The sequence below is a fragment of the Pelodiscus sinensis genome, chromosome 5 (genome assembly GCF_052426305.1).
Source record: "Pelodiscus sinensis isolate ZL-2025 chromosome 5, ASM5242630v1, whole genome shotgun sequence".
NCBI classification, from domain to species: Eukaryota; Metazoa; Chordata; order Testudines; family Trionychidae; genus Pelodiscus; species Pelodiscus sinensis.
In genome coordinates, this window is record NC_143056.1 from 81,878,622 (window position 1) to 81,901,350 (window position 22,729).

Genomic DNA, 22,729 nt, shown 5'->3' on the forward strand with positions numbered 1-22,729 from the left:
AATGCTACTCTTACTACTAATCAAAGAGAGCCTCCCCCAGGCTCTAAGAACATAAGAACAGCCACACTGGGTCGGACCAAAGGTCCATTTAGCCCAGTATCCTATCTGCTGACAGTGGCCAATACCAGATGCCCCAGAGGAAGGGATCACAACAGGTAATCCTCACGTGATCCCTCCCCTGTCACCCACCTTCAGAGAAACAGAGGCTAGGGACATCATTCCTACCCATCCTGGCTAATAGCCATTGATGGACCTAACCTCCAATAATCTATCTAGCTCTATTTTGAACCCTGTTAAAGTTCTAGCCTTCACCGCATCCTCTGGCAAGGAGTTCCACAGGTTGACTGTGCACTGAGTGAAGAAAAACTTCCTTTTGTTTGTTTTAAACCTGCTGCCTAATAATTTCATTTATAGTGGAAATAAGTAAATAACTTTTCCTTATTCATTTTTTCCACAACAGTCATGATTATATAGACATCTATCGTGTCCCCTCTTAGTCTCCTCTTTTCTAAGCTGAAAAGTCCAAGTCTTTTAAATCTCTCTTCATATGGGACCTGTTACAAACCCCTAATCATTTCTGTTGCCATTTTCTGAACCTTTTCCAATGCCAATATATCTTTTTTTGAGATGAGGTGACCACATCTGTACGCAGTATTCCAGATGTGGGTATACCATGGCTTTATACAGAGGCAATAAGATATTTTCTGTCTTATTCTCTATCTCTTTTTTTAATGACTCCTAAGATTTGCCTTTTTGACTGCCACTGCACATTGAGTGGATGTTTTCAGAGAACTATCCACAATAACTCCAAGATCTTTCTCTTGAGTAGATGTAGCCAAATTAGTGCCCATCATATTATATATATAGTTGGGATTATTTTTTCCAATGTGCATTACTTAACATTTATCAACATTACATTTCATTTGCCGTTTTGTTGCCCAATCACTTAGTTTGGTGAGATCTTTTTGAAGCTCTTCAGAGTCTGCTTTGGTCTTAACTATCTTGAGCAGTTTGGTATCATCTGCAAATTTTGCTACCTCATTGTTTATCCCTTTCTGTAGATCATTTATAAATTAATCATTCATAAGATGCTAGGAGCCCTAATATCAGTAATAGCATAATAAAATCTCTGCAGTGATCAGTTGTCATTGCAGTGGCAATGCCTTTTCCATCCTTTCCTTATCATGCCATCAGCCTCCTTCCAAACTTTATCAAAGAGAAGGCTTTCGTAGCATGCCCTGAAAGTCATCAAATGCCAGCTAGTTTGGATCAAGTGGGAAAACACCTTCCAGAGTCTTGGAGTCTTCAAAGAGAGGGCTCCCTCAGCTGCTTCCACCCAGCTCAGGCTCTCTTCTGACCCCAGTTGTGACAGTATAGCCCAGGGAAAGAGGTGATCCAGTAAGTAGGTTGGTCCCAGATAATATGGAGCTTTATAAGACATAATCAATACCTTAAACTTTACCCAGAGACTGATGGGCAGTCAGTGCAAAACCTGGAGCACTGCGTTCATGGAATCCCAGCAATACCCTGTTCAGTAAATGAGTCACTCTTGTCTGCACTAGCTGGATGTTCATTGGGCTGTGTTAGTTGGAGCTGGCTAGAAAGAAAAGTTGAAAGAAAACTTGACACACTGTAGATCCCCATACTCTATTACAAATGCATATTACAGAAATGGGCATTCACACACATTCTCCACATACAAATACTACAACCCACAAATATATAAATGGCAGATTACACTTTCAAATGAAACCACTTCTCAGACATCTGCCTACATCATCAGGATGTATGGGTCGCAGTAGGCTTTTCCGGCACCTCTCAAGATGAAACTGCATAAATAAAGGAAATAGGCATCATTTCTATTTGTATGCAGGGGTGACATATACTTAGGAAGGACAGTATTTTATGTTGACAGTGACATTCATACTTAACAAAATAGCAATAGTACCCAACACTTTCATAATGTCATTCATCTGCAGATGTCAAAATACTTTACAAATGTGGATCTGTATGATTAATACCCATTTTACAGGCATAGAAATTTAGGCATAAAAAGGACAAATGACTCAGAGAAAGCTAGTGTCAGTGGTAAGGTGGTAAGTCTGCACATTAATGGCACACTAAGAACATAAGAACAATCATACTCGGTCTGCGATTAGAACCTAGCTAAGTCTCCTGAGTGCCCTTCCCCAGCTTTAACCACTCCACTCCACGGCAAATTAGGAATCTAGTATTGACAGAGTGTTTTATTTTCAAATATTATTTTACTAAACCTCACAACCCTCCTATGTGCTAGGCAGGCATTACTATTCTATTTTGCAGATAGAGAATTAGATGAAGAGGCTATGGCCAAATACCAATATTTTCAAACTCAAGCAGAAGTAAGCTATATTCAGGTACTGAAATAAGTGGCATGATTACCAGGCCTATATACCTCCTTGTGATGGGGTTGAACAGATCCTGAGGCCTCTGCTAGAGGTCCTGTGGTCTGCCACACCCAATCCCAAAGAGGATCAGTAGCAAGGTCCTCTAAGAAGGCTAGAATGGCTGCAGGAGACTCCGCCTAACAAGGGCCAGGAAGGCCTTATAAGAGGAGCTGCTGGACCAGAGGCAATTCAGTTCCTCTGGAGACCTCAATCTGGGCAGAGCTGGAGACTTGCCTGGCAGAGAGAAAATGGCAGCACCATGGAGAGCTCCATGGACAGAATGCATTGGATACTGTTGAACTATGTTGAGACCCTGAGATGAAAGTCCTGAGGTGAGGGCAAAGATATGGCCTCCTGGGGGAGTAGGCGGGGGCGGGGGATGCCCTGAGAGCACCACTCTAATCCAAAGTGGAGTAACAGACTCAAAAGGACACTGCAGAAGGCACCGAGATGGGCCCCTGTTAAAGGTCTACCTTGGAAGGGGTTGAGTCACACAGGGTGTCTCAGCTGGAGGCTTGAGTTGCTGAAGGCGGCTTCAATAGAGAAAGTGCTGGCACATGCACTCAGCTGGAAAGAGGGTTCTCGTGAGAGTTGAGCACCGCCCCATTACACTCCTGCTCCCACTGCAGCCGAGGAAGCCTAATGTTAGGCTCACAGCTTTGAAAATGTCTGATGTCAAACAATGAGTCAGCTGCAGAGTTGGGGTTAGAATTTAGGGGCTGCTGCGCCCCAGCCCCAGGCTCAATTTACTAGATTATACTGTGTTCCTTACTGCCTTCATACTTACTGAATGAGTATTCAGCCTGGAATCCAGGATACTCCAGGAAGTAGTCACTGTGGAATTTGACGAGGACTACGTTCCCAGAGGAGATGAAGGCTGGAACTAGGCCATTTGCACAGTATTTACTCTCAGAACGGGCTGTGCTTGTGCCCCCATCATAAATAACCAGGTAGTCATGTTGGCATTGATAAGAATCCTCCAGATGGAAGGACAATATTTTCAGTGAGACCTGGCAATGAGAGACAAGCAAAGCAGACATCTTCACTGTGCGCTCAGTGCATTGTTTCTGGGACTCATACTATCATTAATGATAGTCTGTTGAGATATTATGGGATGAGTTAGGGTGCCAGAAAACATTCAAATAATAACGAGGCAAATTCTGCAGGAGTAAGCTGGTGATGTATCCAATAAGAAACTGTTTAGACAGGGCCTTTAGCATTTGTACAGAGCCTAGCACAATGCGGGCCCTACAGGAAATAACACCAACACTGTTCAGATAGTCCCTTCCATCCCAACCTATGCAAAGGGATCCCTCACACGCCTCACTGTTGGTGCACCACAGCCATTACTTTCCACTGCACAACAGTGCAGTAAAATTCCTATAAATTTGTAACAGGAAAGGGGGAAGGGTGAATCCATATCCAATGGGGGAAGGTATTTAGGAGAGTAGAATGTAATTACTCAAATTGAAATGTGGACATGTCACCATCCCTAACCTTATGTGCACTGGGAAATACTGTGAGGTTTTAACTCTATAGGGCTAGGCAGTTTCTAAGGCTACGTCTAGACTGCAGTATTCTTGCACAAGAAGCTTTTAGCGGAAGAGATCTTCAGCAAAAACTTCTTGCGCAAGAGCATATCCACACTGCAAAAGTGCATCAAAAAAGCAATGGGCTTTTGCGAAAGAAAGTGTCCAGACTCCATGGACGCTTTCCCGAAAGCAAGCACTGATTGGTATGCACAGAATAGCCACCAGGGCACCTGTGCTTTTTCCTCTTTCCTCTTTTTGCACAAAACCCCCTCTTCCTCATCCAAACATGCCTTTTTGCAAAAGAACTCTTTTGCAAAAAGGCTTCTTCCTTGTAGAATGAGGAATACCAATTGCACAAAACCCCCTCTGTTCTTTCGATTCTCTTGAGCAAAAATGCACTTGAGGTGTGGACGCTCCGAGTTTTTGTGGAAAAATGGCCATTTTTCTGCAAAAACTCTGTAGTGTAGACATAGCCTAAGTGTTTGGGCGGCTGCGAAAGGCCACTGAGGATAGGTTGGAGGAATGGGGTTCTGCAGAATTGAGAAGGTTCATTCTGCAGCTGTGGTGAGGAATAAAAGGAGAGAGAAAGAGAGAGATCTGGGAGCTAGTTTAACATGGCTGTCATCCCTTGGCTCAGAACTCTCGAGGCATATGCTTGATTTCAAGGTTCTAAGGCCTAATAGCCTCAATCTTATACAACGTGACGGGATCTTTAGAAACCACAATGGGTCTGGATTTCAATATTAAACCTTATTTGAAATATGGTATTCCTATCCACAAAGCACTACCAGCATCATGCTGCAGCAATAGGTCAGCTCTGACTCAGAGGAAAGAAATCTACACAGTAAGTCACCCAGCACCATTTCCTGCATTTTCCTGAGTTTTCCTTGGAAGTTTCCTATTCAAATATTGACTAGGTTCAGCTATGTTTCCTTAACCACAGTGAAAGGTGGTTAAGTCTGCACATTAAGTATACCCTTTAGAGACACTAAGAACAAAGAACAATCCTACTGGGTCAGAACATAGGTCCATTTAGCTCAGCATCTTGTCTTCCTACAGTGGTCAATGCCAGTTGCTTCAGAGGGAATGAACAGAACAGGGCAATTTATCAAGTGATTCATCAGCTGTCATCTGTCCCAGCTTCTGGCAGAGGCTAGACACTCCATCCCTGCCCTTTCTAGCGGATAGCCTTTGGTAGACCTATCCTCCATGAATGTATCTAGCTCTTTTTTCAACTCTGTTATAGTCTTGGAGATAGAGATGTATTGACTTTCATTAATTTGTTTTACTATCTGGAAAATTCCAGCAATGTTGCGCTATATCTTAGTGAAATTGCCATTAACTCAAGTCACTCACTCCCGGGTGTCCTAAAAACACAAAAATAGTAGCCTGGTTTGGATTTAATTGTGGATGATGTTCAAACAGGATAAAAACTCAAGACCTCCTCCATGTGTTGCCCAGGTAGGCAGCTGATAATCCTCTACTTCAAAGGAGGTGTGTTCCCCTACAGTCTCATTCTTTTTATTTGAAAAAGGCAAGTTTGAGAATGTGTCTCTCTCAGTTCTGTGCCCACTGAAACCAATACCCTTCCACAGATGAGTATCCGAGACAGTACAAAATGAACTTAAATGAGTTGGAGAAACTAGAATTCTGTGTACAAGCCAAAGTAGAAGAAGAAAGGGCAAGCCAGGGGTGGGGAGAGGAGGGGAAGGTACGTGGCAGAATGAGGGTCTGCTACACCCCAATCTCCACTGGTGGCAGGCATTCTGCAAGTTGTACAACTGAATGGGGGGTCCCTTATGCAGCCTTAACTTGTGTCTGGGAAGGGCAGAGAAGAACCGGGGGCAGCCCAAGGTTCTCCATGGGCACAGTGGAGAAGCATGCCCTTCCAATTTGATTATTTTACATTACAAACAGCTGTTGGATATTCCACAGTGATCAGAATTCATTTGCTTTGCCATTGCTTGTCTCTCCAAGCAACCCTACAGCAAGTAACATCAGTTTACCATAAATCCTTCCGGTGCTATCATTATCCAGGCACAGTCTGTTCGTGGAGGATAATGAGAAGGATACAGTGGAGACTCAAATTTCCCATTCACAGCAGTAAAAGTCTTGCCACATTGCACTGGGAACAGAAAAAAGATTAACTGTACATGGGAACCCCATTAGGCACCAACACACACAGATTCTAACAGAGCTGTCCACAAAGACTCACATGCATATATTGACGTGGATCGTGCCTTACAAAGAAGTCTTTTTATGCCACTCTAGAAGCATAGAAAGGGGTTGAGCAGCAAGTACAAAATAGACCTGTTGAAGGTTGTATTCCAACTATTGTAATGGCTCCAGCGTACATCAACATCACTTGACATTTTTAATTTAATTTTTTTTGCATATCATTTAAAATAATCATCCACAGCTCTGAGGCAGAATTGCAGCAAAGTTGTCAGACATGATCTCAGGCCTTCCTCTGGAAGACTGGACACTTACCAGAACTATAAGAAGCCTTAAATATGGGCATAGAGGTGCCATCACTGACCAACTCCACAAGCATCATGTTCCCAGAAGACACTACTGAGGGGAGCTGCTTTGGTCGACACAATTTGTTCAGGAAGACAGGGTCACTCCTACTGCCTCCATCATAAACAAGAATATGATTGGAAGCACAGTCTGAGGAGGACTGGATATATAAGGAATTAAACTGCAGGAAAATCTGGAGAAAAATCATGGAAAGATTTATCGACACAACTCCAACTCTTCCAACAATTCACTCTTAGCAGCTGGCTTGATTTTATTATTAATTCAGTTGCTCAAGGAAAAAAATGTTCATTTAAAATGTTTATGTAATAAGTTCAATTATCGTTTAGAAGAGCACCTGGAAATCAATTGCACACTTAGATCTAACAAGACATAAAATAGCATTTCATTCTAGAACTGCCTCTTACTTTATGTGCTGGGAGACGAATCAGCCATACAGAGTTGGTATTATTTGGGTATGGTGATTGGTAGATGGTAGAGGAAAAACTTCCAGTCAAATTAGAGAGCAAAGTGCTATGGACCTCTGGGGGAGAGAATAAAAAGGTCTTAATGATACTGGATGCACAGAAAAAGCAGCTAATAGAATTAAGTGCTCAGTATGATACAGACACTCTTAATTTCCAGACAGAGTGATGAGTCTGATATTGAAACACATACAAGGGAAGACAATTTAGTTTGGCTTCTCTTACAAAGGATTAGAATCCAGAAGGGACTGTTCCCTTTCTGATTATCTGTAACCACTAGGGGCAGATTCACAGACGCTGTGTCTAGACTGGTAAGTTTTTCCGCAAAAGCAGCTGCTTTGTGGAAAAACTTGCCAGCTGTCCACACTGGCCGCTTGAATTTTCGCAAGAACACTGACTTCCTACTGTCTGAAATCAGTGCTTCTTGCGGAAATACTATGCTGCTCCCATTCGGGCAAAAGTCCTTTTGCGCAAAGCTTTTGCGTAAAAGGGCCAGTGTAGACAGCTCAGATTTGTTTTGCGCAAAAAAGCCCCGATCGCGAAAATGGCGATCGGGGCTTTTTTGTGGAAAAGCACATCTAGATTGGCATGGACACTTTTCCGCAAAAAGTGCTTTTGCGGAAAAGCGTCTGTGCCAATCTAGACGCTCTTTTCCGCAAATGCTTTTAACGGAAAACTTAAACTGTGCCAATCTAGACGTAGCCAGAGTGTGTTACTGGGTGGTAGAAATGACATCTCCATATGCTAGCCTGGTCTCCTATTCCACTGGGAGGATTCACCATGAGGCCAGTACTGAAGCTGCGACACTTTATCAGGGATTTCCGCTCGAGAAGGATAATTTTTGTTGAAGGCTGTGGCTCCAACAACTGGTGGATATTCGGAGGTTACAGAAAAGCTCAACTGATCAAGGCTACTGAAACAAAACCTGGCTGTACCACATGCTCAGCCTGGAAAAATCCTTACTTGCTGTCTGTTGTTGCAGCCTCCTCCTAGCCATCTTTTGGTTTCCAAAGTCTTTACTTGTACAGGCAGTCCCCGACTTACGCGGATCTGACTTACGTCGGATCCGCACTTACGAACAGGGCTTTCTCGCCACCTCGACCTCGGGGCGAGAAAAGTTGCTCCCGGTGCCCCTGGTCTGCTGGGGACCGTCTCCAGAAGACCAGGGGCACCGGGAGCAAAGCCGCAGCAGCGGCGGGTTCCTGCGCTTCTGAGGCTTTGCTCTGGAGCAAAGCCGCAGCCCAGGAGCGGCGCTACTGGAGCAACCCAGCAGCACCCCAGCTGCTCTGCCCCAGGCGTCCCCAAGTCAGCCGCTGCTGAAACTGACCAGCGCTGACTACAGGAAGCCCGAGGAAGAGTTGCTCTGCCCCGGGCTTCCTGGAATCAGCCGCTGATCAGTTTCAGCAGCAGCTGACTTGGGGACGCCTGGGGTTCTTAAGTTAAATCTGTATGTAAGTCAGAACTGGCGGTCAGTTTCAGCAGCGGCTGAATCTGGATGCCAGTTCCGACTTACATACAGATTCAACTTAAGAACAAACCTACAATCCCTATCTTGTATGTAACCCGGGGACTGCCTGTACAAGCTGTTATGGGCCCTATGCATGTCCTTTCCAGAGTGAAATTCACCTCTGTGCATGGGGCCAGCACATGGGCAGAGATTCATCAGCTAAGCCTCCCATAAACCATACATGCAGAGGTTTTTTAACCTGCATCATGGTGGATTTCAGCTCTATATGTCATCCTTTATATCAATGATGGGCAACCTAGGCTAATGAGTGGGCCACTTGAGAGGCCCCCCTTCATCTCAGTGGGCCACAAGATTGTCATAACTAAGATGGTCTCCCAGGATAGGATAATTTTGCTAATTGCACTTGCACACCTAGAATTTTCAGGGTGTGCTGACTGAACTGTAGCAGCACTTTGGATGCAGAGGAAGAACATGGCTCTTATAGTCAATGTTGTGTACAATCAGCATGTACCTCACTTCATGTGCCATTGCTTTATGTGCATGTCACTTTAGTAATACCAGTAGAAAAAAAATGAAGTGGATGGAAACCAGTGGAATCTGGCAACTTATGTGTGGACCATGGCAAACAAAATGTCTTGTGGGTCACACAGAGAACCCCAATGGGCCGCAAGTGGCCCATAGGCCATAGTTTGCCCACCTCTGCTCTATATGCTTAAACTAACCAGAGTTGAGAGGGTCCTTTGATTTTTTTTTTTCCCCTTTGTTTGCCTGGTTATTCCAGAGAATCTTTCCTTTCATATTGCACATCCTGGAACTTTTTCTAGAAAAACTAAATCTGGTCCAGCAATGCTAGTTTTATCCACAAATTACTTTAAAACTGTGCATTACTACACAGATACATGCAAATGTCGGATCTCTTCACAGGATCCTCACAGCAGAGCCGACAGCCACCGTGGGGCACCAAGGAAAGGTGGGGAGCAGCTCTGGGGGTAGGGAAAAGGGCAGTCAGCCCTTAATGCTGCCCAGACCGTGATGCTGGCCCCCTCCAGCACCTCCTAGCCACATGGAGTGGTGCTCTGGTGCTCCCATGGCAGTTCAAAGCGTCCCAGGACTCTGGACGCCCCCATTGCTGCAGTAGCAGCAGTGGTGGCCAGGCCCTTTGAATGGCTGAGCTCTGGGGCAATTGCTCCCTTTGTCACTCCCTGTTGGTGGACCTTGATCTTCACAACTGCCCATCTGATTTTAATAGAAACCAATATGATAAGCAGTTGCTTTTTTTAAAAAATGGTGCTCTATCATCAGAGTTTCACATTTCAGTCATTTTTATCAAAGATTGTAAGCGTTTTATAGGGGAGCATATACCACCTGATCCCCAGAGCTGCACCATGAACAAATCTCTTGTCTATTGATTGTATTGCTCCAGGGAGAGATTGTACAAAATATATTTATTTTTAAAGCATGAGATCATAGCACAAGAGTGGATTAAAATGAATAACTAAGGAATAATATTGGGCTTACTTACCACATTCATATAACTTATTGATTTTGGCCACATCTAGGTTACTCAGTCCATGCCTCTGTCCAATACGCACTCTGCTATCAGGGAATGGTATAATGGTCGCCTTGCCAGATGTATTGGAGAAAGCAAATCTGTAATGATATGAGGAAAAACACTCTAGAAGTTCACTAAATTATTTCATTATTTTACCTTCAAAACTCTGCCAAGTTATTTACTTTGGACTGCTGTTGAGCGTGATATACTGAAAATATACTTTTAAATTGAACACTGGATTTTATATTTACAGTTCAGAGGCTACTAACCAATCAGAGTTGGATAATGCAACACGTAGGCACTGATTCTGTGGTGATTCTGTGGTGTTCCCTGGAGCTCCAACAGAGAAAAATTAGTGGGTGCTGAGCACCCATTGACTGCCAAGCTCCCTCTCTTTGTCTCTCTCCCCCCATGTCTCTTCGGGTATGTCTACACTACCCCGCTAGTTCGAACTAGCGGGGTAATGTATGCATACCGCACTTGCTAATGAAGCCCGGGATTTGAATTTCCCGGGCTTCATTAGCATAAGCGGGGAGCCGCCATTTTTAAATCCCCGCTGCTTCGAACCCCGTGTAGCGCGGCTACACGGGGCTCGAACTAGGTAGTTCGGACTAGGGTCCTATTCCGAACTACCGGTACTCCTCGTGAAACGAGGTGTACCGGTAGTTCGGAATAGGCACCCTAGTCCGAACTACCTAGTTCGAGCCCCGTGTAGCCGCGCTACACGGGGTTCGAAGCAGCGGGGATTTAAAAATGGCGGCTCCCCGCTTATGCTAATGAAGCCCGGGAAATTCAAATCCCGGGCTTCATTAGCAAGTGCGGTATGCATACATTACCCCGCTAGTTCGAACTAGCGGGGTAGTGTAGACATACCCTTCCCTACTTGTGGCCCCTCTGACCAACTCTTCCCTTGCCCTCTCAGCACTTCTTGAGTGCTGCAAACAGCTGTTTTGCAGTGTTCAGAAAACTCCAGTAGGGATGGGAGGAGCAGGAATGAAGGTGCTTGTGGGAGCAAGCAGGGCAGGGAAGGGTAGAATGTGGGTGGGGCAGGGTTGGAATAGGACTGAGAAGGGGTGGGGCAGGGCTTGGAGCAAAGCCCGAGGCAGAGACTGAGGGGAGGGTTGAGCATCCCCTGGCTAGAGAGGAAGTTGACAGCTATGACACATCATCAACCTAACATCACTCTCTTACCTGTGGTAGTGCATCACGGAAGAATAGTCATACTCAAGGCCCAGGTTATTAGCTCTGGTTGGCTTAAAGTGATAAAAATCACCTGTCAGTTACAATATATCATGTTTTAAAAGGCGAGTCACAGTCCAGTAACTAAACAAGAACAACAACAATGTCTGCTTCTATGTTGAATTCACATAGTATCCTTCCCACACTGCTTTGCAGTAAGAGTTGATCACATACTGAAGTGAGAGGACAATATGCTTTAGATCTATGGTTCCAGACATCTACATTTGTGTATCTTGCAATGTAAGTACAGTGCAGTGGTCAGTGTGGTTTTTGCATCTCCCTCTTTGCCCATATTGTTTGTGGATTAGGCACAGATGGGGTAGGTAACAAACTCCAACCTGTGGAATTTATCTAACTCTCTGAATGTTCATGCTGAATGGGAAAGAATGGCCTTGAGGTTAAGGTGCTGGACTGGAACTCAGTATATGAGGGTATGTCTACACTACCACCCTAGTTCGAACTAGGGTGGTTAATGTAGGCAACCGGAGTTGCAAATGAAGCCCGAGATTTGAATTTCCTGGGCTTCATTTGCATATTTCCGGGCGCTGCCATTTTTAAATGTCTGCTAGGAGTAACGGTAGTTCGGAATAGGAAGCCTAATCCGAACTACCTAGTTCATGCCGCATGTAGCCGCAGGCACGGAGTCCGAACTAGCGGACATTTAAAAATGGCGGCGCCTGGCAATATGCAAATGAAGCCCGGGAAATTCAAATCCCGGGCTTCATTTGCAACTCCAGTTGCCTACATTAACCACCCTAGTTCGAACTAGGGTGGTAATGTAGACATACCCTAAGGGAGCAATTCCTAGTTCTGCCACAGAATCCCTGTGTGCCATTTAGTTATCCTATACCTCAGTTCCTCAGCTGTAAAATAGGAATAATAGCACTTTGCTACCTCACAGGGTTGTTGTGAGGCCAATAATGCTTCCTTGCCTCTTGTATATTAATTGTGGGATTATATTATGGTGGTCATATAAATACAGTGCAACCTTTGTTATCCGGCACTCTGTTAACCAGAAAACTTTGTTAACCGGCATTGCCCCCAGCCACAATACTGTCACATCTTCAGGTGCACAGGCCTAGCTTTGTTTACAATGATTGGCTTAATTTTTTATTTAAGAAGTACTAATCACCTTTAACTTAAAAAGAGAAATGTGAGCTCATCTGCCTCACACTACAAAACTACCAATATTAAGAACTTGAGTTTTAATATTATTGTTCATTGGTTTTTCCCAGGTTGATGGGACCCTGAGGTAACCAAAATTTTTAGATAACTGGAATGCCCTAATCCCTGAGCGTGCCGGATAACAAAGGTTTTACTGTAGATAGAATAAAGGATGCCAAGAAATTATAGTATAGAGCTTCTATTTTCAGTGAGTTGAAAAGGCAGTTAAATCCATATTCAAATGATCATTGGGATGAGACATTTACAAGCTGGTTTTCCTTTTTTGCACCTTTTCCTGGACATTTAATAGGGAGACCCAGTGGGGAATTTACTTTGAGGAAAAGTTTACAGATTTAGAATATAATACTTTAACACTCAGAATAGTTGAACTAATGCAATTTTTCTCTCTTGGTTAAATGAGTTCAAGCATATAATATGGTACATACCTGGACTAATGTACTGCCATGCAATCACTACATACTTGTCCCTGTCGTTTCTGTTCTGTTCATGCAGCATCCCCAGTGCATGGTTTAATTCATGTTGAATTATTCCTTTTCTCATGCAACCCCCATTATGCACTGAAACCATCTGGGAGCCCCCAATCTTTCCAAAGTAAGACCAGCAGCTAGAGAATGAGAGAATATCATTCAAATTCATCAAGGAAATGTAAAGGTTGGTGCTACCCCTCATTGCAGTCCACAGCTGACTGGTTCAGGGGCTGTTGCTGCAGAAAGAATCGCCTGTGTTGGCTAGCAAAGTCTTTTTGTTCCTGTGATAGTTTGTTTTAATTCTTGCCCAGTGACTGGACTTTTCAGCCAACATGAATGTGTACTTTGAGCTGGATTTTAGCTATAATTTTACTCTTGAACACAATCCATAGAAGAAAGAAACCTTTAAAAACCCTTTAAAAACATCTGAGCTGTTCTATAGCACGTGGAAACTGCAGTAACTATCACAGTCTACAAGGAACACTGACAAAATGAACTGGGATCAGTGAGATTTCATCTCCAGAAGGATGTGTAAAAATCCCCCTTTCCATTACAAGTAAAAACAAATCTCTTAAAGTTTCTACCTACTCTCTAAATAATTCACCAGAACTGGCTGTCCTTACTCAGGAAGGGCCTGTGGCTATTAATAAATTGTCAGGAATAGTGACTTGATTCAAAGTCCATTGAAGTTAATGGGAACCTGTTGGGGTCCGATTCTGTTATATCAGGGGACCTGCAGGTCAGAATTGAGGTTCATCAGTTGTGCTGGGGAGGAAGCATGAAAAAAATGGTAGTAGGTGCCCTATGTTGAGACACACGGTCTATGGACAGAGCTCTTGTGGAGAGACAGGACTGGAATAGTAGGGATATGGCAGATCAAGAGTGAGGAGCATCAAGGAGGTCTGATAGGTAAGTGCTTGTTTTACCTGTTCTGGGTCAAGCCAATGAGTTGTCCCTGATGTCTAGAAGTACTTATTTTACTCACAGTTAGTTTTATAAATCAAAGAGCAACAGACTCAGTGAACTAGAACCTACCCATCCTTAGGAGAAATATGTATATAGTCAGTTTCCGTTGTGCGGTCTACAAAGTGAATACAAGTCAAGGTTTCATATTCTTGGATGGCCTCAATAATCAGAGCTTTCTCCTCAGGACCTGGGAAGCAATAGATATAAATCTTAGTTTAATATATACTGGAGTCATGTGGGTATGTGTATTCATGCATCTACATGTGTATGAAACAGATACTTTAGGGCAGCAGTAGCCTAGTTCTGTGGCACTAATAAATTGCCAGAAGCCATAGGATTGCACCTAATTATCTATCTATCTATCTATCTATCTATCTATCTATCTATCTATCTATCTATCTATCTATCTATCTATCTATCTATCTATCTATCTATCTATCTATCTATCATAGAGTTTTGTGCATCTATATGTCTGTCTGCAAGTCCATTCATTCAAGAATGCCCCCTAAACGGTAAGAGCTAGAACCACCACATTTGGTATGCAACTTCCTCTTCTCCTTGTTTAAAGCAAAGTCGGGGTTTGGTTGTGTCAGGAAAAACAGGAGTGCCAGGAACAGGATTGTTTTCCATAACATGCAAAGGGAGGGGCTACTGTTTGGAGGGATGTGATATGAGAATGGCCACGGGGACAGCAAGTTGACATAAGGAAAAAGCAATCCTGCAGAGTGTCTACTGAGGGCAGCTATAGCATCAAGTAAGAGGCCAGAAGGGCTGGGGTTCTGCCATTTTTCCTGCCACTAGATCAGGTAAGTGGGCCCACACTGGCTGGGAAACAGCCACCGTTAGCTACCCCACCCGAGAAGAGGCCAGAAAGGAGGAAGATCCCCCCCCATGCTGCCCCAGGACAGGCTAAGGGGAGGGAGAGAACCCCGTTGTCCCCCAAGGATAAGCAGGTGGATGGGGTGCACAGTCCTCACTGCCCTGAGCCCCTCCTCACCCCCAACCCTCACTTTTGCACCCTCTCATGCCCTCATCCTCCTGCCCTGAGCCCCTATATCCCAAGGCCCTGCCCTGACTCCTGCACCTCCCACACCACCAGCCCCCTGCCCTGAAGGACACAGGCAATACCAAGTAAGTATTCTAATATTTATATAAATTAACTAACATTCTAGCTGAAGAGGTGAAATAGGGGCTGGATCCTGAAAGTGCTCTGCACACAAGACTCCCATTGACTTCAGTGGGACTCCCCACGCACAGAACTGGCAACATCAGGCTCTAAGGAACTAAGGCAAGATCTTTAGAGCAGTGTTTCCCAATTGGTGCTCTGCGGAACTCTGGGGTTCCACAAAGTGAAAGTAAGGGTTCCGTGAGAATGTGGCACTCCCCCACCCCCTCTTAAAGAGACAAAGGGTTTTTTTTTCCTCTACAAATTCTAGTGGTGTGGTTTTGGGGGTTTTTTGTGCTTGTTTATTTTACCCTGGCAACCCTAGGGGTTCTTTGAAATTCTTTTAAGTTGAAAATAGTTTGTGGCCAAATAAAATTGGGAAACAGTGCTTTAGAACATCGTAGTCCAGACTCTGAATTAAGATGGGCAATAGATTTGAGACCATAGAGCCCTGGGTGGTAAAGTTCCATGAATGAGCTGTAAGGGTCTAACTGCTTTATCTCTAACTGACCTGTTCCTCACTTGGCTCGTATTGCCTAATAGCAAGCTGTGAGAAATCTGTGTCCCAGCATTGGCCTTCTGGCAACCAGGGAAAACCTTAGGAGGGTAACAGTGGGATAGTTGTGTGTAAAGTCAAGTCCACACAACCTATTGCATATGTTACCTTAACAGGCCAACCCCAGGGCCCAAATGCTACATGAGGAATTAGGACTGATCTACATAAAACATAATTTTGTGGAGAGGTGTCAGGTTGAAGGAGAAAATCTACACACCACACACTCACCACTGTCACATCTGGCCAGGGGGAAGAGGCTGGGAGAAAGTCTTCCACTGGAGGCCCCAATAGACTTTTGGTGGATGTATACTGGCAGTGTGGTGGTGCAGAGGTCAGGCTGACCCATAACCTGTGAAAGCCTAATCCATCTCTGGCTGGGAACAAGGGAATCTATTGTCTCTCTCCTCTACTCTGTGCCCACAAGTGCTGGTCTGATAGATGGAAAGGAGAGGATTTTCACCTCCCTATCTCTCCTCTTTCTCTCTCTCTCTCCTTTCCTCTCTCCTCTTTGCCTCTTAGCTGTTTTGCCGTGTGTGTGTGTGTGTTGTTTTCTGGAAGTGAGGTGGGGGAGGGAAAGGAAGCATTCCAGTGACTCACTCTAGACTATGGGCCTTTGTGGCAGGAGGGAAGTGTTTCCTCTCCCTTTTTCAGTCCAGTTTCTCCACAGCTATTTGGCAGAACCAGCAAAACGTTAATTATTTCAACACTTGATGCAGCCTCATCACTGTGCTGAATGTTCCATGTTGAAATACAGGTCCCATGGTCTCAGTAGTTCTTCCCGGGCAGAAAAAGCTGGCCTAGGGGGCTGTTGGTTGGCTACTCACCCATATTAGCAGTGTTAGAATGAAATCTTACTGTAGGAAGAAGAGATGACAAAGGGGATGATGACGAGTCCGTTAGATGATTTTGGCCAAAAGCACCAGTTAAATGGACAGACCATAGCACTGCGATGTCTTTTTGGGCTAATGTCACCTTCGTATAAACGGGTCTTGCTGCCTGTGTAGATGAAAAAGATAACTGTTACTCTTAATTAAAAAAAAACTTAAAAGATAGACTCTCAGTTTAAAAATACTTAAAAGATAGAACCATGTGCATCCTACCATATAGGGACTGAAATTCATTCAAGGGTCTGTCTCTGCCAATGTGAGAAGGAATCACCCATTATCCAAAATGTCACCAGAGTCCTCTAACAGAGCTTCAGACTTGCAGCCTGTACAGTTTGAGTGTATCTTCATAGAATTAAAGATGGAATAGAGCTGAGCCTATACCCCGATTCAGAACACCTCTGATGTCTTAGAAGTCCATATCTGAATTCAGGCATGCTGAATTCATTCCTAGCTTTAGGACTCAGACATATCTCTAGTTATAAGACTCTGAAGCTAAAATAAAATAATGATGTTGACTTCAGGTCTCATAGCTAGCTGTGTTTGAGACCTAGTAACTATGAATGGCCTCAGAAATTCAAGCAAAAAAACCCTTAGTTTCGTCTTTGCATCAAAAATATTGAATGTCATAGGTTTTGCCCCATTTTATAGCTAAACAGAGTATTACTTGGGTTCATATGAAATGGAGGCTCTTATCTGCTTTCAAGATTTGTGAACCTGAGCAAACATTTCAATTAATCTAGTCTGAGTTTCCATTTTGCAACAAACCCTAGGACTAGATTACTTACTTGAAGAGAGAGAAAAAAAATGGGCCAAAAGAAAGAGAAATCTGAGAACAAAGAATTCTGTGTAGTAAAATGTGTTTAAACAAACCGAGTCATACTTTTAATACAAGGTTCTGTCAAATTTCTTCTGAGATTTTTCTTAGTCATACCAAAGGATAGCTCATGTAAGGAAACATAAGAAAAAATCATTTGATTTTTGTTTTAAATTGATTACCTTTATTGGATTTTAAAATTAAACCATAAATGGTTTCTTCTTCACTCTCAGAGAAGGCAACTTCTGCAAGAGATATCAAGGATGTGAAACTTCATATGCTTGAACAGGTAAATTATAAAATACTGTACCTAGTACCTGCCATGTTTCTATCAATCTTGGATGAAATTCTGACCCTATTCAAGTCCTTGGAATTTTTTCATTAATTTCAATGGGGGCAGGATTTTATCCTTTATGTGATGCTATATCAGTATAAAATGTAAATTGATAACTAACAGCAAGCTGATGAAGTTGTGCCCCAACATTGTGTTCTTTCTGATCACAATCATCTTTGTCTTCCCATGCTCCTTCCAATTGTTAGTTACACACACTCATTGTTTTTCATCCTAAATTGTAAACTCACTATAAACTCTCATACTGTGCTTTAATACAGTGCCCCAAACAAAGGGACCCAGATCCTGAATCAGGTCTAAAGGCTTTAGATACTATTACAACACAAATAATAAATCCAAAGGCAGTTTATAATTATGGAAGGTGCTATATAATTAGATGTTACTATTTTTGTTACATTTCCACAACACTTGACTCATGAATTTTGACCCATCTGCATACATACACCAAATATTGAGGCCCTGATTCTCCACTGCCTTGAACTTTGTGTGAAGAATGTTCCCGAACCCGAGTTTTCCACTCTCACTGGTGGTAGCATTTTCCATTGATTTAATTCTCAATTTGCAGAGGTGTAAATGATGCAAAATGACTATAGTGGAAAATCAGGTCCTAAGAACCCTTGTTAGCCAATCATTTGTCCTTTCTTAAAAACCGTCTCTCTCAAAAATGGCCTCATCTGTAAACAAACATCCTAATAATATATTATATACACATTTATAACTTCTGTGTGCAATAATGTAATACCAAATCATTCTTTCAATGTTTTGAGGACAAATGGTTATAGCTTACAATTCAAGATGTCTTCATAGACTCCTTGATGTAAATTATACCCTTGCATTTTACGTGGCTTGTATACTAGTTTTCCACATGCACTAAACAACATGTTTCAGTTAAAGCTGTTCCTTAAAACTGTTAAGAAACTCAATAAAGATTTAAAAAGTAATTACACGAGAAATAAAGTTGCTATTTGAAGTCTGTGATAGAGCAAAATGATTTCAATCTGGAGACAAGTCTCAGAGGGATTGCGGTATTAGTCTGTATCTAAAAAAACAACAAGGAATCCTTTGGCACCTTATCTGTTAGTTTCTAACGTGCCACAGAACTACTCATTTTTTCAATCTGGAGCAGAGGGGGAAAATGGCATGAGCAGCTCTAGAATCTAATGGCAATGTGCTGTAACGTCATACCCAGGGATTCTTAATAATGGACATTAGGAGAAAATATTCCCATGTAAGAAGAAAGGGGAAAAAAAACCAGACTGAAACCCACATACCACTGAGGAATAGTTGTAACCCAAAGCAGTAAAATGTGCCAAGCTCTTTGCATCTATGTACTTTATATTTAAATGAGTTCAGCTCAGTAAGAGGGCTGATACATTCCTGGCTTTCTGATTATAGTAATTTTCCAGTATAGTATAAATCACACTTACCTTCATAGCTTTGTTCAGTGTTCACCTACAAGAAAAATACTTTTTTCACACGCCAGTTCTGTCAGAAATATAACACATCTTGAAAAAGGGGAACTGAAAAGAATCTAAACATTCAGATGAATTTAAAATAGTTTCCAACTTATTTCCTAACATATTAAAAAGTGGGGAAGGGGAAGATATCCCAGCCATCAATCAAAGAGGTAAAAATCAGACATAAAAAACAAATCTGTGAATGGTTCTGCTGTTTTCCTCTCACCTGGATAGGGAAGCCTATGCTGAAATAAAGGTGAGATGCAAAAAGGACCAGTCGAATCTTCAAATCCATCCTCCACCTCTGAAAACTTATCTGTAACAATGACTATGATACACAGTTCTGAAGATACCTGTGTAAATCGTTTGGTACCTCCTGTGTTTCTACCACATTCTGACTATTCATGCAAGAAGGAGGTGTGGCTTCCAATCAGCTCTCAGGAACAGAAAATAAGAGAAACAATGGACTTTATGTAAATGTGACAGATCTCTTGAAGAAAGGTGTCTAGAGCCTTGTCACAAATGTGAATGGATACTGTCAGATGAAAAATAACTGTTTTCAAAAGTCATTAGAATACATTTGATTATTAAAATAATTTAGTTCCTCTAATTCACTTTTCTCCATTTCTGCTGCTTACTTATTTTTGAATTTCACTCCCCTCAAACAATGAAAATAAATCAGTCAAATTCATCTTTGTTTTTGGCAGTTTCCTGTTCCATTCTCATGCACTACCACAAAGCTTCTCTCTCTGGGCTAGTGAAAACTTTTGTGTGGAATTCAGTCTTTCCCTGTAATATTCCTAAAATAAAATATGCAACATTTATATCAATATAAATATTTGTAATTTTCTTCCCCCAAACCATACATTTGGGATTTAAAATGACTGATTCTGGGTAGTTTCCCTTTCAAAAGCAATGCTGATTTTAATCTCCCTACTGGAGGATTCTGACAAGTGGAAAACATACTTCCAAATATAGTCCAGTTAATAATTACTGAGCTGTTTCTTTTAAACTGCTGTAGGCTATATATTAAAAGCTTGATACTTCAACAATGGTTCATTGGCTGCAAGGTACTCAGATTTAATGACCATGCAACATACATTCCCACATTCAAGCCTTTGGCAGGCTTAGATCAATGGCGGATTCAAAATTCGAGCATATGAATATCCCTCTTACTTGAATAATAACCAGCCAGAACAAAGTAAACATTAAGGGCAAATTCTCAGCTTCTACAGTGCTCAACTGCCTCGGGTGCCAGTGTAGCTGCACAGGAAAATCTCCCAACATTGGGCCTTTTCATGGTGTTTTACTACAGAGATTTATTCTCTGCTACTGGTAGTGCACAGAAACTGGTAGAAAACTATTTTACAAACAACTATCACTAGGAGAGACTTCTAGTCCTTCCATCCTAACAGCTCTCTATTCACATTTTTTTCTTTTTCTCTATGGAGGGAGGTTCTGGATTATTTGTTTGCTAATGTTCTAGGTCTGTTTGGAGGTGTTCTAGACTTTTTGTTTCTCTCCAGATGAGGAATGTGTGAGTCTTTATAGCTTGGGCAAGTTGTGAATACTGGTTACTAAGCATTGAACCCAAATGGTTAAGCAATTTAGCTGAAAATAATGCCAGTAGTACAGTGCTGCCACCAGGCCATGACCACTTGTCACAATGAATTACCACTATTTATTCTTTCTTCATTACATAGCATACAATTTTCACTTTTTCCCCAAGCATTTCTCATTTTAATCACGGGCAATACAAATGCCACACGGTACAATAACTGGTGCTGAATGCAGTGCATAAGTAAAGAGATCCAACAATGTAGGTCAACTTTGCTTTACAATACAGGTCACCTGCAATCCGGTGAGTAATCTGGAGAGGTAAAATATGACCTCTAGGTCTGACTGTAAGCACAGTATCAACAATAACCTCTTATTTTCATATCTCAGTCTAAATGGGCTGTTTGACAATATACAATCATTACCTCAATGTATTACAATGTGTAACTTGAAAACACTGTCTTTCGTGTTGCTGAAATTTGCAGTCTCATCCTTTGTTCAGACTCGCATCTCTGACAACTCCAGTCACCAACTTTGACAAAAAAATGTTGAGAATAGATCTGCTCAGATCTTTTCTCCAGCATATCCCTTTTCTCCATCACAGTAAAGAACTTCACCATTTCCCCTGCCTCATAGGCGTGTAAGTTTGGTTTGACATAACAGGGAAACAGAAATACCTTTCTATTAAAATTATTTTGAAAATATTGTTACTGAAATATTTGGTCTCAGATTGTGTAAACATTTAGGGCCAGATTGAACATTTAGGGTATGTCTAAACAGCAACTTTATTTTTTAAAAAAACTAGCGTTATTTTGAAATAACTTAGTCCACGTCTACACAGCAGGCAGTTATTTCGAAATAATGTTGAAATATTATCAAGCTGGAGGACTTCTTACTCTGACTCCTGTAACCCTCATTGTATTAGGAATAAAGGAAGTTGGAGGAAGAGTGCTCTATTTCAAAATAAGTGCTGTGTAGATGCTCCCAATTTCGAAATAATCTACACAATTGACATAACTTGAATTTCGCTACAAAAATTGAGCTAAGCCCAGCTGTGTAGGCACACCTTTACTCTGAGAATGGAATGATACTCAGATATATGCCTAGAAAATACCCTAGAAAGGAAGTGTGTCTCAGGTAGGATTTTGTGACTCTGGGAGTGATTAGGCACAATTATTACTACAGGTACTTCCCCCTTGCTCTTCTGATCTCCTGTTTTACAAGTTGTAAATGTTCTGTAACTAAATATGAAGAACAAGGCATTTATGCTTCTCATTGACCTCAAAAGTATTTTGTGAGTCTATATGAATTTATGCTTCTTAACAATATTTATTTGAAAATCATTTAGGATGTTCAAGATCCTTAATTGTTGTTGAAACAATACATGGTCAGAAAAGAATTTTCATAGTGATTGTATTTTGAGGGGGGCATTTCTACAGGTTTGAAAACATCATGGCAGTTAACAAATATGAAGGTAGTCTTTAAAATTACAGAAAAAAAGAAATGCTTATAACCAAACAACTGGACATTATTTCCTCTATAGCTTTCTTTCTGGGACCTGAATTTCAATTCAGGTGTTTCTACTGATTACATCACAATACCTATTGAAAGTCAAAATTAAAGGCTTTGGTGACAGCATCACTTTTGAAGGAGAAAGTCAGAATCCCGAACTCAGATCCTGACGGATAAAAAATCTTTTAATTTAAAATGCACTTATTTATCTTTCAAGGTGTATGCTTTTAATAACCAAAGATCCTATGTATTTAAACTTATCCTTAATATGGGTATTTCAGTTCACTTGTTTGTTTGGCTTTTCTGGTGCACATAAAATTTCTTTGTCTTTGGGAGGCAAATACAGGCCTCTATCTGAAAACTGACTGTCAAGCTACAATTTTTTCAGACCTCTTACTCTAATAGATAACCTAATCTGTCACCTAGATTTTTGTGCTAGGGCTGGGGCGCATAAGTGACCTGTGGACTGGATGCAGTTCACCGGGGCTATCCCCTGGCAGGCCACCAGATGCTTTATTTACCTGCACATCTGCAGGGATGGTTGATTACACCTTCTGCTGGCCACAGATCCAATAGGAGCTATGAGAAGTGG

General features: G+C 42.1%; 2 protein-coding genes across 5 annotated transcripts in view; one reads left to right on the top strand and one right to left on the bottom strand.

Annotated features, from left to right (window-relative positions):
• Positions 1-22,729, top strand: part of LOC102449934 (transmembrane protein 263-like) — a 404,675-nt gene that overhangs the window by 31,797 nt on the left and 350,149 nt on the right. The window lies entirely within an intron of this gene.
• LOC106732110 (hatching enzyme 1.2-like) lies at positions 1,634-19,773 on the bottom strand. Of its 2 annotated transcripts, XM_025185336.3 has the most exons (13): positions 19,295-19,770; positions 19,039-19,063; positions 17,442-17,504; positions 16,414-16,554; positions 13,907-14,024; positions 12,830-13,008; positions 11,172-11,253; positions 9,951-10,078; positions 6,904-7,019; positions 6,449-6,671; positions 5,965-6,083; positions 3,214-3,436; positions 1,634-1,829 (listed from the first exon to the last, which is right to left on the bottom strand). In XM_025185336.3, the coding sequence occupies exons 1-13, from the start codon at positions 19,361-19,363 to the stop codon at positions 1,819-1,821; spliced, it is 1,497 nt and encodes a 498-aa protein (XP_025041121.2). In that variant the 5' UTR covers positions 19,364-19,770; the 3' UTR covers positions 1,634-1,818. The 2 variants fall into 2 exon arrangements, with proteins under 2 accessions (XP_025041121.2, XP_025041126.2); XM_025185341.3 differs by lacking the exon at positions 3,214-3,436 and having other exon boundaries at positions 19,295-19,773.

Bases quoted from the DNA above. Each gene is read 5' to 3' on its own strand.
- LOC106732110 (XM_025185336.3), bottom strand. From the start codon at position 19,363: ATGGATTTGAAGATTCGACTGGTCCTTTTTGCATCTCACCTTTATTTC. The intron at 14,025-16,413 runs GTAAGATTTCAT...ATTGCTTCCCAG, and splicing joins TGTCATCTCTTCTTCCTACA to GTCCTGAGGAGAAAGCTCTG. The intron at 11,254-12,829 runs GTATGTACCATA...TGTAACTGACAG, and splicing joins ATGGCAGTACATTAGTCCAG to GTGATTTTTATCACTTTAAG.